The 15064-nt window shown below is 35.3% G+C and overlaps 2 protein-coding genes across 2 annotated transcripts; one reads left to right on the top strand and one right to left on the bottom strand.

Annotated features, from left to right (window-relative positions):
• On the bottom strand, positions 2844–4076 carry LOC104734736. The gene is made up of 3 exons (XM_010454373.2): positions 3940–4076; positions 3746–3856; positions 2844–3440 (listed from the first exon to the last, which is right to left on the bottom strand). The coding sequence occupies exons 1-3, from the start codon at positions 4021–4023 to the stop codon at positions 3006–3008; spliced, it is 630 nt and encodes a 209-aa protein (XP_010452675.1). The 5' UTR covers positions 4024–4076; the 3' UTR covers positions 2844–3005.
• On the top strand, positions 8412–14079 carry LOC104734735 (LRR receptor-like serine/threonine-protein kinase ERL2). Its single transcript, XM_019234394.1, has 26 exons — positions 8412–8864; positions 9508–9646; positions 9750–9821; positions 9915–9986; positions 10079–10150; positions 10241–10312; positions 10409–10480; positions 10561–10632; positions 10729–10800; positions 10889–10957; positions 11042–11113; positions 11200–11271; positions 11355–11426; positions 11504–11575; positions 11654–11725; positions 11826–11897; positions 11982–12053; positions 12137–12208; positions 12296–12367; positions 12449–12520; positions 12601–12672; positions 12774–12845; positions 12927–12988; positions 13079–13207; positions 13295–13633; positions 13720–14079. Exons 1-26 carry the CDS (start codon positions 8771–8773, stop codon positions 13992–13994), a joined length of 2475 nt encoding a protein of 824 aa, XP_019089939.1. The 5' UTR covers positions 8412–8770; the 3' UTR covers positions 13995–14079.

Here is a 15064-nt window from a genome sequence, read left to right as displayed (position 1 = left end):
TATATATAGCGATAAGAAAAAATGTTTTTGAAATTTTTGTTGGAGTAGTAAATATCGCTTTCTGATATTACATTTTAATGATACATGTCAGAATGCATAGATCATATATATATATATATATATATATATATATATCATTTGAGATATTTTTCTTTAAGATATTGCTTTTGTACTCTTTCAAATAAGATGGTACGAAATCTGGAAACTTAAAAGCTACATTCCAAAACACATTTTCCCAGATTGTGTATATGTACCGAGCATGCATGCTTTGTGAACATATTGACGCAGAGACAATTCGTTAATATAAAACCACATACACAAATACTGGTTAGAGTAATAGAGGATACATATTATATGACAAACTCAACATTTTCTCAAAAGTATATGTACTGATGAATTATATGTAGAGATAAGCGATAGAATAAATTAATTTTTTTGCATTGAAAGCACAATATTTTGAATTATATAACGTTCATGAAATAAGTTATTAAAACTCATACTTTTATTTGGTTGATTATGCCTATGAGGTTTTAGCGTCATGTAAATCAGTTTGGGTTAAGAAAGTTGAACATTTTCATTTTCTAAAAGTTTAAGATATCGAAAATAGTTTAGATTTAGAATGAAGTTTTACTACTGCCATTAAACAGTAACACACAGATGATTGGATCATTTTCGTAGTATTTTTTCGCCCATTACTAAATTTACCATTTAGATTCTCACAATGGCAACGCTTCAATCGAGATAAGTCAGTTCATATGTGCTTTCTTCCTAAGCCAATAGTTTTTCTTACTATACAAAATCTCCATAATCAGTAATCTCGACGTCAATATAATATTGAAAAAATATATATAATATAATAAAAAATATAAGTATTGTGTGGTAGAGCCGTAAAACAGTAATTTGAGTCTTGAACTAAGCATAAGCATCTTATAGGATCAACAACAAATACTATGAATCTGTGATAACGTAGTCTAGTCACTCACTCACTCACAAGAAAAATAGTTTCAATCTGTTGAGTTACGTTCGGAGATCATAGCTATATGTCAGACGGTCAAAAATATTAACTGTAGATATTGATCAGTTAGCCCACAGAATTATAATCACATGGAACTGTGTCTGTTTGAGTACCGTACCATATGGTGTAGCTAGTATCTCGTAAGATAGATATCAAATATGTCGCTAAGTCGCTTAATTCAAAGCTAAGAGCTTAAAAAAAAAAAATTTACCTACGCACAGATGAATGTAGGTAAAAAAAATATTGGTCGTAAATATATATATTTTTTTTTCGCAACTGTGTTTTTATTCATCAAACAAAAGCTAAAGTAACCAGCCAATATTTTACAAACAAGAGATTAGCCCAATGAAACTAAGCTTTTTCTTAAATACTTCAGTTTTAAGTTTTTTCGTTATCTTTACGTATTGTAAAACAAATGTTATTTCTAATATGACTTGTTTTTTTCATAAATGACAAAGTTAAGATTGTATATTTTCTTAATTTAACTTTATTGCTGACGTAAGAGATTACATCTCATATTGTTTATACTTTATACCTCGGGTCGTTTTGTCTTTTCCATTGGCTTTGTCTTCGACGAAAAATTAAATTTGTATTGGCCAGAGATTACGTCGAGGAAAGGGTTCTTATATATATTTATTTTGAATAATTTCTTGAATATCGATCCATTGGATTTTATAGATACTGTGCGTACAATTTGGATTGTTGTGATTTTTTTTATTTTTTTTCTTATATTATTATAGTTTTTTGGAAGTAAATTTATATTGTATTGTAATGTTTTTGGACCGTTTAAACAACTTAGTCGTGTGGTTTTTTATATTCGGTCTTATTTCAGATGAAGTACAGTATTACAAAACAAATTGCATTTCAGGTCGATTTACCTGCTTTATTTATTAATGGGCTTTAAAAATTGGGAGGGGCCTTACTATTTGGGCTTTGGTAGGTTAAGCGATCGAACAAAATTCTCTCTCCTTTTCAATTTTTTTTTTTTTTGGGTCAGGATCTCGACCGCAAAAGTCTTATTACCGATTCAGTTCAATTTTTCGGATTAATAAGAAGACTTTATGTGATCAAAACAATTGAATAAAGTGAAATATCTAACCTGATTAACTTAAATTTCAATTCAATTTTTTTATAAAGCATATATGTATTTCAACATTTTCGTTCGGATTAGTTTAAGTTTAAGAATCAAAGACGTAACGAAATAGTTCTTAAAATGCAATGTCATCATCCACATTACTGAAAAAAAAAAAGCCCCAAAAAGAATTAAAGTTCATATTTAATCCCGATTTTAGTTCAAGGGACACGTGAACACAGAAGTCCGAAAAGGAAGAAATTTGTCTAAAGGGGAGAGTCAAGAGTAGACATGAATCGGGTTACGTGGGTGCCACTTCCCACATGAACTCCACCTACTACTACCAGACAAATTCCATGCATAATTCAGTTTTCAAATTTTTTCCTTTTAGACAAATTTCTTATACTATATATAAGTTAAAATATAATCAAAAGTTAGGTCAATTTATGTTTTCAGTGAATATCAATCGAAATATGCCTCGATGTTTGTTTCCCACATTATTAAACTTTATTTTACTCGTTTGTTACAATATAGAATCTACTAGTAGTAATTCACGCATTCTCAAACACTTCAGTCTATTAATAAGTAAATGTTCAACTCAATTGTTTGAAAATGATTACATATTAGATATATATAGTACAGTCTTTTAAAATGATCATACTATTTGGTAAAAATTCAAGTCCGAACACTGGTAGATATGGAATGAATCAAGTGATATAGATTATCTCTTGAAAATGTATTTAAAATTGGTACGAATAGTCAAAAGCTAAAATAGCAACTCATGCACACATACTTTATAAGTAAATATGTTTTTCTACACCAACGAAGAGAGGCTGAAGCAAAACGAAAACAAACAAAAACACTCGACGGAAAGAAGAGCCTCGCGCAACCAAACACATTGCTCAATAACTAGTAACTCTAACGCACCATTGCAGCGATCGCAGTCGCAATGGCAAACGCAAGGAAAACACTCTCACTATCTCCACGCCTAGAAGCAGCTGACGGCCTTGGTGGAGTAGGTGGTGGGATTTCAGGTGTCTCCGGTGGAAATTCCGGCGGGAATTCCGGCGGAGGAAGACCGGGAGCCGATGGCGGGCCTGTGGTGTTGCAGTTGTTGTGGCCGTACCAAGTGTTTTTAGGTACGCTCTTGCTGAAATCGAATTTGACGGACTTTGAACCTTCTGAGTAGATCTCGATGGACTCCGGGACCCAACCGTCGGGTCCTTCCCGGTTGATAAAGAGAGAGCAGATAGGGTTATTCAGACATTGACCTCTTACTTGGAAAGTGTTCGTTGAACACTTCCCCAAACCCCCTGATCCTCTTACCGAACCGCCTAGTCTCTGTGCATGCACCTAAAACAACGAGGATATTGAATATTTTTTTTACCAGAATCACTGTAAATTTAAATGTATAGAACACACATGCAAATAAATATGTTTTCGTATAGAACCAGGAAATTGAAGGCTGAAGCCTAAGTTGAATTTTTAGGACTCCAGATCAGATATTCTTTCCATTTAAGGTATCCACAACTTTCAAGTCATCCTTGATCTTTCAACCACTAAATCAATTGAAGCAAAGAAAAACAAAACAAAAAAAACAATCTAAACCGAACCAATAACCGGCGTTTGTATACGGGGAGAAATCTAGTAACATTAACCTTGTTACCATCGGCATCGCCAAAAACGATACTGATCTGATCCCTTGTCGTCTCCGGAGAGAGGCAGCTCGTCATGACAACCACCGTGTACGGACATGTTTCTTGTTGCATCTACAGTAATATTTTCACGGAAAGTATATAGTGAGAAACCCGGTTCTAGTTGTTTTAACCAGAAAATAGAAAACAAGAAGAACCTGGATGATGCTGAGGTCGAATGCATGCGTGACGAAGATGAAGGCAAAGAAGAGAAGCGAAGCGTAGAGAGAAGAGAACGTCATTTTGGGTCAGAAATAAGATTGTGTGTGTAGTAGTAGTGATCAAGAGAAGATATAGAAAGAGAAGGTTTATATAAATGCCTGATGCTGGTCGTGTTCAGCTGTGACTAAATTTTACATGAACACTTGGCACAATGAATCAACAAAAATACATTGAGATGCAAAATTATATTTTCAACAAGGAAACAATAAAAGAAGTTGAGTTCTTTATTTATCTTTAGTTGTGCCCTTTTTTTAATTGCGGTTGAAGAATCTTTTATGATTTTCCTAGTAATAATGTGTTTTAGAGTATAGATTTTATTTGACAAAAAATTACTGATTTGTATGAAACAGTATTTTGCAAATTATAAAACAAAACTCAGACTATAAATGAATAAAAAAAATTTGTGTTGTGATTTAGTTTGGCATTGAAATACAAAAATACTGCAAAATGTTATTATTTGCATTATCTATATATTTTCTAGTTTTAAAATTTGATTTAGAAATGTGTAAAAGCATTACATTAACCGCTTTGAAAATGTGTTGTGCAAGGAAGAAGATGACAAGGAATGATAATATTATTGACTATTGCTTAGCCCGTTGAAAGAAGTCGCTTCATCAGGAAACGCTACTAAACAATGAACTAAGTAAAAGACAAAAAAACCCTTTGACTTTTCAAACTGAGTCGTATAGCCGTTTGAAGATGACGCACGCGAATGCTACACAAAGAATTGAGTTCTTGAAAAGCCAAATATACCCCTGAACTTTACTTTATCAGACCACAGCTAAATTCAGTATTAATAAATCTAAGTCGTTATGTAAATTGTAAACTACAGAACTGCCCTTCATCCAGTGAATTTAGTGAAATTGATAATGTATTTTTAAAGTATCATCAATGTTAAGTGTACCACTTCTATTGTTGGTGACTGTTGGGCTTGGGTCCATATTTGGGTCAGACGTAGGCTTTGTATACGAATTGGTATGTAGTAGCTCCTTTTATTGGTAGCAAATTAGCAACTTAAGTTAAATTAGTGTATCACCCTGAAAACTAAAAGTATATATGGAGATGCCAAAGATAAAAAGTTCGGGATGTTAGTATTAAAGAAAATATGACTAAGACCAACTTCATGACAATTCCTTGTGTTAATGTTGTTGGAAGCATTCTGTTCACTTGATGATGATTCAGAGTTGTCACGTTTGCGATTGCATCTTCAGCAAGTGATTTTTAAACTTTTTTTGAAAAGGATTTAAATGGTGTTTTTGATGTTATACGAGTGAGAGGAGATATCAAGTATTCGAACATATCGAGATCAAGAAAACTAGAAGCTAAGATGGAGATTTGAAAGAATGGTCATGATGATCTCAAATTTGAAAGTCCCAGCTCTAAGTGAAGTGGAGGATTTCATTTCTTTAGCAAAAAAAAAAAAGTTCACGTACAGATTAAGCTAGTCTTGAAAACATTCAAATAAATTAAAATATACGATTAATTCTTTTGGCCAGTTACATGATCACTGAAGAGAACAGATTTGGAAACTATAAATACAGTATAAGATAAAATATAGTAAACGTTTAAAACATAAATTAATCAAATTACCTCCCATGCACTGTAACTAATTTCCTTAGCTAAGTCCACTTATACAATGGTTCACTAGTAGTCTAGAACTCATGATCACCAACAGTACCACATCACTAACCGGACCACTACATCCAACGCCGCACCTCATTTATTGTTAAGACACAATAATAATAGAACAAAAAATAAAGAGTGAACATAAATACATAATAATATAAAAATAGTTGAACTGGTCTAGATTAGACTACTGTACAATGCGTGGAGAGTGGTCTTCTTACATAGCAGAACAATGGGCACCGTTCGAGTCTAAGGCCTAGAGTTGCTTATATAGCTAAACCTCCACAAGAATTTATCTTGTGGATATACGAGCACCATCTCCTTTTACGTTTATGTGGATTTTACATTCTTTTTCGATGGTCACCGAGTCTACTGGTTTTACTGTTGCAGTTTTTAACATGTCGTGGCTATTGAGTATATAGAGATTAAGTCATGGTTCCGTATTTATGAGTTTCGCATGTGCATGCTTTTATTTTGTGGTCCGAAATTGAACTCGACTGGAGCAAGTGGTCGAGAAGCAAAAGGTAAAATAATAATGTCTAATGCATTTTCTTATAGCCGTTTTTTAAAAAAGAAAAAAAAAATCTAAATTAGAAATGCAACCTTTGTGGTTTATACGTGAATTTTGTTCCTTTGTGCTATACTTTGTGCTATACTTTTATACATGGTTTTACGAGGAAAAAAAACCCAAGCGGGACTCCTTCTTATCTAGTGAGGAATAAATTTACAAACTAGCTAGGGAAATTTAAAGGTAATGGTATACTTTACGGAAGCTCTCTTATATTTACGTTTTAAGTAATTTCAATTATGTAAGTTACACATTATCAGTCTGAAAGAAAAGTTACTATATTCATGCCGCTAATTTAGAAAGGTTGAGTCGATTAGTTTCATCAGTATAATGTTATAATAGAAGTTTTAAACGGCATATATATTGCGTCATGGCTTAAAGCAACCCTTGATTAGTCCATTTTGACCGGAATTGTCTCTTATGGGGAGACGAACTATGGGCATAAATATAATTAGGGATAAGTGACCAAGTGATTGATTAGTCCTTAATAGAGGGCAGTATCCATGTTATGGTTATAAGTTATAACTATAATCAACTGATATCAACGAGAGTCTTTTGGTTTTCATTAGTAATACACAAATATCAAAAAGTTTGACCATAGTTGTAGACTATGGTCGTACAACAAAGAAGAATCAAGATCGGAACCAGCAAGGTAGAAGATACGGTCGGTCCATATTAAGCTAAGGGGACCAAACGTAACTCGATATCTTTTATTTTCTTTCTTTCAATTGTATACGTTACCATTTAAATGAAATATTTTAAAATTGAAAATTGAATTTGGTTGATTTGTTTGTATTATTTGGTGTCGGAAAATGAGAAGAGGGAAGGAGAGATGTGATTTGGCAACAAGGAAGCTGCCAAAGCATTAGGGCTAGCAACCGAGAACTAAAATCAAACGTCCGTTTAATCGGACGGTTAGGGTTTGACCAAATTATCTCTCGGATATCTTTTGGGTCCTATGGTCTGACAGTCTTGAACCTGATTCGTCAATTCTACAACTTTATTTTTCAATGTGAGCATGATAAAATCACAATGTTTGGCTTCAAAACAAATAATGTTCATTTACTATATAGATCGGGTATAGTATTCATGTTGTAATATGATCCAGCGTAAATGCATATTGATCCGAGACTGTTTATCTTCTATACATCAAATATTTTATAAATTTTACCAACACAATCACCTAAATTTTTTTAAGATATGCGTTTGATAAGACTCAAAGCCCGATATAATAAAGTAAATATTAAATGAAGATAGCCTTCGATAGAGAAAGAGTAACAGCTTTATACGGAGGCTATCCTATGATAGCTTTAGACACCATCTCTGCTCAATTTGTTTGTTTTTTTTTCTTGAACATTGAATCCACAGTAAAATTACTGCTCAGTTTTTCATTTATTTACTTAGTTAATTTTTTTTTACAATCTAGATTTAGTTCTACCAACTAATTCCACCTAGTGGTACAATAATATTGACCCCGAAATTAATCAAACTAACTACAAAAGGTCGAAACCAAATCTTATCTTTTTTTTGTTTTTTAAATAAAAATATTGTGTGCAAATTGAAACAAATCTTATTCAAATTTAATAAAATCATGGAAAACAGTAAAAATATTGAAAGGGACAGCAGAAACTGAACCAAACCGGTCAAACCGGTGTCTGGCTCCAATCAACCCAATCACTATCAAAGCATTAACTAATGATCACAAGGAAGAGCACAGTTTAATTCTCTACATCGCAGTCCACGATAACATTTTTATTGGTACATGATCTGTTAACCGTTGGATCAAATTTTTAATAAAAGATGATGCACGCGCGAGAGAGTAAACGGGTTTTTTTACCCAAATATATAGGAGAATGTCTTTTCACCGGACTCTTAAAAGACGTTCTTCTTCTTTGCATTGGAAAACGGCGTTTTTCTTATACAACCGTCGCCGTCTAATCATACGGACAAGTAAAGTCTCCGTTATATACCATTAACGCCGTTACTTGTACACACACACTCTTAATAATAATAATGTACTAAAAAACAAACAAATCAAAAAATCATTATCGATCAACTGTCTCGTTAAGATGATGGGGAGATGTTATTAGCGGAGTTAAGTAGTAACAATGAAGTGATAGATAGATACTATAAGTATAATATGTGTGTATGTATGTATATGTTCTGACATTATTTTGTCGTTGTCCTAGTAATAGGAGCGAGGAGTACTAAAGTTTCTCTTTCATGGCGTCGGAGCTCACCCTCTAGTTATGTAGACTGTCCTCTACTCTACTCTTCTCTTCTCTCTCTCTCTCTTCTTTAAACATCTCTGCTCTGTTTTTCCTTCCAGTTCACGCTAATCGCCTGTGTCGGTCCCCCCTCTCTCTCTCTCTCTCTCTCTCTCTCTCTCTCTTATTTCTTAGTTCTCTCCCAACAAGGGCAGAACGACTCTGTCCCCTTGTTTGAAAACTTTTGATTCTTGCTAGAAGCTTCAAAAGCATCATCTGGCTTTTTTTACCTTAATAAGAAAAAAGGGATCTGGGTTTTGTGTTGTTACGCTTGAAGACGAAGGAAGAAGACGAAGGAAGAAGACGATGATAAGGATAGAGAAAATGAAAGGCTTGGTTTTTGGTTTGGGGATGGTGGTTTTTATGCTTATTGGTGCTGTTTCTCCTATGAACAACGAAGGTTCTCTAACTCTTTTCGTTTATGTCTCTTTTGTTTGTTTGTTTCTTCTTCTGTGTTTTTTTTTTCTCTTCAAAGTTTCGATTTTTGAGTTGTGTGATAAGGTTTTTCAAAGTTTGCTTTTTGTTTTGTTTTGTCTCTGACGAACAAGCCACGAGAGAGGTTCTCTAAGTTTGACTGGGTTTTTCAGAAATTAGGGTTTAACGGTGCTTTCTGAGAACTTTTAAAACGCGTCTGTTTGATTCTGAATAGATCATTTATATAAATCTGCAACCTTTCTTTTGATTCTGAAGAGATCATATCTGTAAATCTGTATCTACACACACTGACTGTTCCCGAGAAAGCTAAAAAAACGAAAACTTTTGATTTGTGCTTTATAAAACCTTACTTTAGTTTTCCTAGAAATTCTATGATCATGAGATCCAGGCTTGGTTTGGTTCCGAGCTCAATGACTCAATATATATATATATATGTGTGTTCTAGCTCACTTCACAGTGAAGTTTATATTACTAATCCAGTGGGGTTTTAGTTTTTGGCATGTGGCTTCATATTTAACCATTTGACTATCATCAGTGTCAAATGATTAAATAATTCCTTTCTGGTTTTTTGTTTTTGTTAATTCTTAAATGTTTTTGACTTTGCACAGGAAAAGCGTTGATGGCAATAAAAGCCTCATTCAGCAACGTGGCCAATATGCTTCTTGATTGGGATGATGTTCACAACAACGACTTTTGTTCTTGGAGAGGTGTCTCTTGTGATAACCTTACCCTCTCCGTTGTCTCTCTGTAAGGATCTTTTTATCTCATTCTTTATCTTTTTTTTTTGGTGTCTATTTCACTATTTGATACAGATTTTTCTGATTTGACTTTTTTTTTCCTCTGTTGGAAGTAATCTGTCCACTTTGAATCTTGGTGGGGAGATATCACCAGCTCTTGGAGACTTGAGGAATCTGCAGTCAATGTTTGTTTTCTCTTCTCTCTTTACGTATATCTATGTGAAGAACTATGGTGTTGAATCCTAACAAAACTCTTTTCTTTGCTTTGAAAATGTCAGAGACTTGCAAGGAAATAAATTGGGTGGTCAAATTCCAGATGAGATTGGAAACTGTGCTTCTCTTGCTTACCTGTAGGTTTTGTTGAATGTTTGTATTTTCATGTTAATGAGAACTTAATTTATCTCCACTGTTATATAATCAAATAACACTTCTTGCTTTTCAGGGATTTGTCCACCAATTTATTGTTTGGTGACATACCGTTTTCAATCTCTAAACTCAAGCAGCTGGAGTTTCTGTATGTCTTCTTTTCTTTCGCATTCGTGTGTTATCTTTGCCTGTTCAAGAGTTTATTTTTGCTAACTGTTTCATTCTCTTGCTAATGTAGGAACCTTAAGAATAATCAGCTCACAGGCCCAATACCAGCAACCTTAACTCAGGTTCCAAACCTTAAGACCCTGTGAGTTTCATTCTGATGTCATTCTATTTATGAACCAAACTGTTGAAAACAAAGTAATCATTTCATTGATAATAGCTTCTACCCTTGATTCTGCAGTGATCTTGCAAGAAATCAGCTAACTGGTGAGATACCAAGGTTACTCTATTGGAATGAAGTTTTACAGTATCTGTAAGTAGTTCATCTACTTATCTTAAGTTGTCAAGGCATCTAGAGATTTATTTTCTAATTGTGATGTGTTCGATTTGCAGTGGTTTACGTGGGAATATGTTAACTGGGACATTGTCTCCTGATATGTGTCAGCTTACGGGTCTTTGGTACTTGTAAGTGGATCCAATTCAGCTCATTCTCGTGTTTTACAATGCGTTATTTTTAACCTTGAATTCTAGCAAGTTGCAAGTGAATGTTTGTTTTTATAGTGATGTGAGAGGCAACTATCTTACTGGAACTATCCCGGAGAGCATTGGCAATTGCACAAGCTTTGAAATCCTGTATGTGTCTTCTCCTTACGGAATGAAATATATAGCACAGAACTTGGGGATGTATGTGTGCTTAATTATTTGTCTTTTGCATTTTCAGGGATGTATCCTATAATCAGATTACTGGTGTCATACCCTACAACATTGGTTTCCTCCAAGTAGCTACTCTGTAAGTATCTTTAAGACTCTTAATCATCTTGTCTGGTTTGTTAGAGCTGTTCATATAGTAAAGTGATGATGGGTTCTCTCCCAGGTCACTTCAAGGAAACAGGTTAACCGGTAGAATTCCAGAAGTGATTGGTCTGATGCAGGCTCTAGCTGTTTTGTATGTCTTGTTCTTATCCAAATGCTTGTTTTTTAAGTCCCTTTCTTGCTCTTCTGACTAAGTGAGAAAACTTATCCCATGCCCAGGGACTTGAGTGACAATGAACTTACTGGGCCAATCCCACCAATACTTGGGAATCTCTCATTTACCGGAAAACTGTGAGTCAGATATGTTTTCCTCACTATATGTCATGCTTATGTTCGTCACATATACGGATAAGTTTTTGTTTGCTTGAAAATAGGTATCTCCATGGCAATAAGCTCACCGGACCCATACCACCTGAGCTTGGCAATATGTCACGACTCAGTTATTTGTAAGATAATTTTGATACTCAAATATCTATTCTTCTCAAAACTTATGCATATCTTTTGAAGGTTTACTATTTCGTAGGCAACTAAATGATAATGAACTAGTGGGAACCATTCCACCTGAGCTTGGGAAGCTGGAGCAATTATTTGAACTGTGAGTTCTTATCCTCCATTATGCTTAAACATCCAATACTGGATTGAATAAACATGTTGATGTAACTTTACTGTGTAGGAATCTTGCAAACAACCATCTTGTAGGGCCAATTCCATCTAACATTAGTTATTGTGCTGCCTTGAATCAATTGTAAGATATGCGATAAACCCTTTCCTAAGTTACGCTTCCCTCTTCTTCTTCTTTTGCTGATTATCTCCCTGAAAACTAACTATGTTTTTCTTGTCTTCAGCAATGTGCATGGGAACTCCCTGAGTGGTTCTATACCACTTGAATTCCGGAATCTTGGAAGTTTGACTTATCTGTAAGTTTCAAAGAGTGCATAAACAACATAATTCTCTGGACTATATCAGCCTGTGATCAATAATATTTGCTCTGTAAACTGCAGGAATCTTTCCTCAAACAGTTTCAAGGGAAAAATACCTGCTGAGCTTGGCCATATTATCAATCTTGACACATTGTATGTTATTTTTCCCTGCCTTACATCGTTGTTCACCTATATAACAATATATGTGGACCAACTCATACAAACTTTGGTTTCAGAGATCTGTCAGGCAACAATTTCTCCGGGTCAATACCATTAACACTTGGTGATCTTGAGCATCTTCTCATCTTGTATGTTTTCATCAACCCCTAAAGTTGCATTGCTCTTTGCATTAACTCTTTCAGGTTTATTGACTTGATATTCGCTTTAATTTTCAGAAACTTGAGCAGAAATCATCTCAATGGGACATTGCCTGCAGAGTTTGGGAACCTCCGAAGCATTCAGATCATGTAAATATTGTCTTATGCTCCCATTTTTCTCCTTTATGATAAAAATCTTCCTACTTACAAACTTTTCTCCTTCCTTCTCAGTAATGTATCATTCAATTTTCTTGCCGGTGTTATTCCAACTGAACTTGGCCAGTTGCAGAACATATACTCTCTGTAAGTACAGCATCACTTCTCCTATGCAATTTACCGTATACTTCATAGAAATCAATTTTTTTTGCTTCTATCATGTACAGGATACTGAACAACAACAAGATTCATGGGAAAATCCCGGATCAGCTAACAAATTGCTTCAGTCTTTCTAATCTGTACGTGTTCTTTTGTTACAACAAGATGTGTGCTCTCAGATAGTGTTATGATCGTTTCTGGATCTTAAATCTTTTTCCTGCTCTTTCTATATACATCTTAGGAACATCTCCTTCAACAACTTATCTGGAATAATCCCACCTATGAAGAACTTTTCACGTTTTGCCCCGGCCAGGTATCAACGTTGTAGTATTTTCGCTTCTCTTGATCTGTCTGTCATATAATTAGTATACTAAATCTACTTTTTCGTTAATAGCTTTTTTGGAAATCCATTTCTCTGTGGATCAATCTGCGGTCCATCTTTGCCCAAGTCACAAGGTATCTTAATCCGCATTAATCCCATTGTGTTGTCTTTTACCGACATTTCTCTTCAAAAATTTAATTTGGATGTTTTCTTGCCTTTCACAGTATTCACCAGAGCTGCTGTGATTTGTATGGTTCTCGGTTTCGTTACTCTCATATGCATGATATTCATTGCGATTTATAAGTCAAAGCAGACAAAACCAGTCTTGAAGGGCTCTTCAAAACAACCTGAAGGTATTTGGTCTCATTATATCTCTCTTCTCTTTTGTTATTTAGTATAATCACAGCACCATTATGATAAGTCTTGTATGGTATCTTCAGGGTCAACGAAGCTAGTGGTTCTTCACATGGATATGGCTATTCACACGTTTGATGATATCATGAGAGTTACAGAAAACCTCAATGAGAAATACATCATTGGATACGGCGCTTCTAGCACGGTTTACAAGTGCACCTCCAAAAGTTCCCGACCTATTGCCATTAAGCGAATCTACAATCAGTATCCCAACAACTTCCGCGAGTTTGAGACAGAGCTCGAGACTATTGGAAGCATCAGACACAGAAACATAGTGAGCTTGCACGGATATGCCTTGTCTCCCTTTGGCAACCTCCTCTTCTATGACTACATGGAAAATGGATCTCTCTGGGACCTTCTTCATGGTTTGCACTTCTTCTCTTGTATCAGTTACGTAGTTCTTAAACCTGTTTTCTAGTTTGGACTGTAAAGTAGTGATTGTATGAAGCAGGGCCTGGGAAGAAAGTGAAGCTTGACTGGGAAACAAGGCTGAAGATAGCAGTTGGAGCTGCGCAAGGACTTGCATATCTTCACCATGACTGCACTCCTAGGATAATCCATCGGGACATCAAGTCATCAAACATACTCCTTGATGGGAATTTGAAGCGCGTTTGTCAGATTTTGGGATTGCCAAGAGCATACCAGCCACCAAAACTTATGCTTCAACCTACGTTCTTGGAACCATTGGCTATATTGACCCAGAGTATGCTCGAACTTCGCGTCTAAACGAGAAGTCTGATATCTACAGCTTCGGTATTGTCCTTCTTGAGCTTCTGACCGGGAAGAAGGCTGTTGATAACGAGGCCAACTTGCATCAAATGGTATGAATTTGGATTTGAATGTCATTTAATTTCACAAGTCTATTCTTGAAAACAGTGTGATATCATTTAGTTTTTTTTTGCAGATTCTTTCGAAGGCAGATGATAACACAGTGATGGAAGCTGTTGATGCAGAGGTGTCAGTGACTTGCGTGGACTCAGCACACATCAAGAAGACATTTCAGCTAGCTCTTTTGTGCACCAAGCGAAACCCTTTGGAGAGACCCACAATGCAGGAGGTCGCTAGGGTCCTGCTCTCTCTTCTCCCGTCTCCACCTCCTAAATAGTTACCTTCGCCTGGGAGACTGCAGGAAGGGGAAGAAAGGCGTGAGAGCCACTCTTCAGATGCAACAACCCCACAGTGGTTTGTTCAGTTCCGTGAAGATATCTCCAAAAGTAGCTTATAAGATACTAACTTCTAGGGTTCCCACTATTTAGTATTTTTCTCCTTTTTCTGTTTCATTTTCTTGTATGGCAAGCCAAGAAAGATCGGAGGGGGGCGGTTTTTATGTGATTTTGGGCTAGTATGAGGGGTATTTTGGAAGGGGGGAGAGAATTGAAGGCATTAAAGGTAAGAACATGGGATAGGTGAAAAGTGTAGGTGAAGTTAATGGTTTTTCCAAGGAACATCTTCACGAGATCGTTAAAAGTCTTTCAATCTCTTCTTTAATGCACACATCCATTAATGCGCACTACTTCTTCTTTCACACTGTTTTATATTTTGTACAGTTTTTACATGGCGAACTAAGCACAGACGTTTGGTTACATGACAATTCTACAACTAATTAAGATCATATAATGGTTTGAAGACAAATGTGAATCTTGAAGAGCGAAGGTTCATCCTTGTGAATCCTGCAACACAAACTTAAGCTCCTATTAGGATGTAATTGATGGAGATGAGTTTTATATATAATGTGATATCTCTGACGAGACCCACTGCGTTAGGTTTATACCTGTTAACATGGAGAATCTGTTTCC

The sequence above is a fragment of the Camelina sativa genome, chromosome 13 (genome assembly GCF_000633955.1).
Source record: "Camelina sativa cultivar DH55 chromosome 13, Cs, whole genome shotgun sequence".
Classification (NCBI taxonomy): Eukaryota; Viridiplantae; Streptophyta; class Magnoliopsida; order Brassicales; family Brassicaceae; genus Camelina; species Camelina sativa.
Note: the sequence above shows the minus strand (reverse complement) of the source record. Positions and strands in the feature narration are given on the sequence as shown.

Excerpts from the sequence above, each read along its gene's own strand:
- LOC104734736 (XM_010454373.2), bottom strand. The coding sequence starts at position 4,023 with ATGACGTTCTCTTCTCTCTACGCTTCGCTTCTCTTCTTTGCCTTCATC. Across the intron at positions 3,857-3,939 it reads TCGACCTCAGCATCATCCAG|ATGCAACAAGAAACATGTCC; the intron begins GTTCTTCTTGTT and ends ATATTACTGTAG. Across the intron at positions 3,441-3,745 it reads GCGATGCCGATGGTAACAAG|GTGCATGCACAGAGACTAGG; the intron begins GTTAATGTTACT and ends TCGTTGTTTTAG.
- LOC104734735 (XM_019234394.1), top strand. The coding sequence starts at position 8,771 with ATGATAAGGATAGAGAAAATGAAAGGCTTGGTTTTTGGTTTGGGGATG. Across the intron at positions 9,987-10,078 it reads TGTGCTTCTCTTGCTTACCT|GGATTTGTCCACCAATTTAT; the intron begins GTAGGTTTTGTT and ends CTTGCTTTTCAG. Across the intron at positions 11,114-11,199 it reads ATGCAGGCTCTAGCTGTTTT|GGACTTGAGTGACAATGAAC; the intron begins GTATGTCTTGTT and ends TCCCATGCCCAG.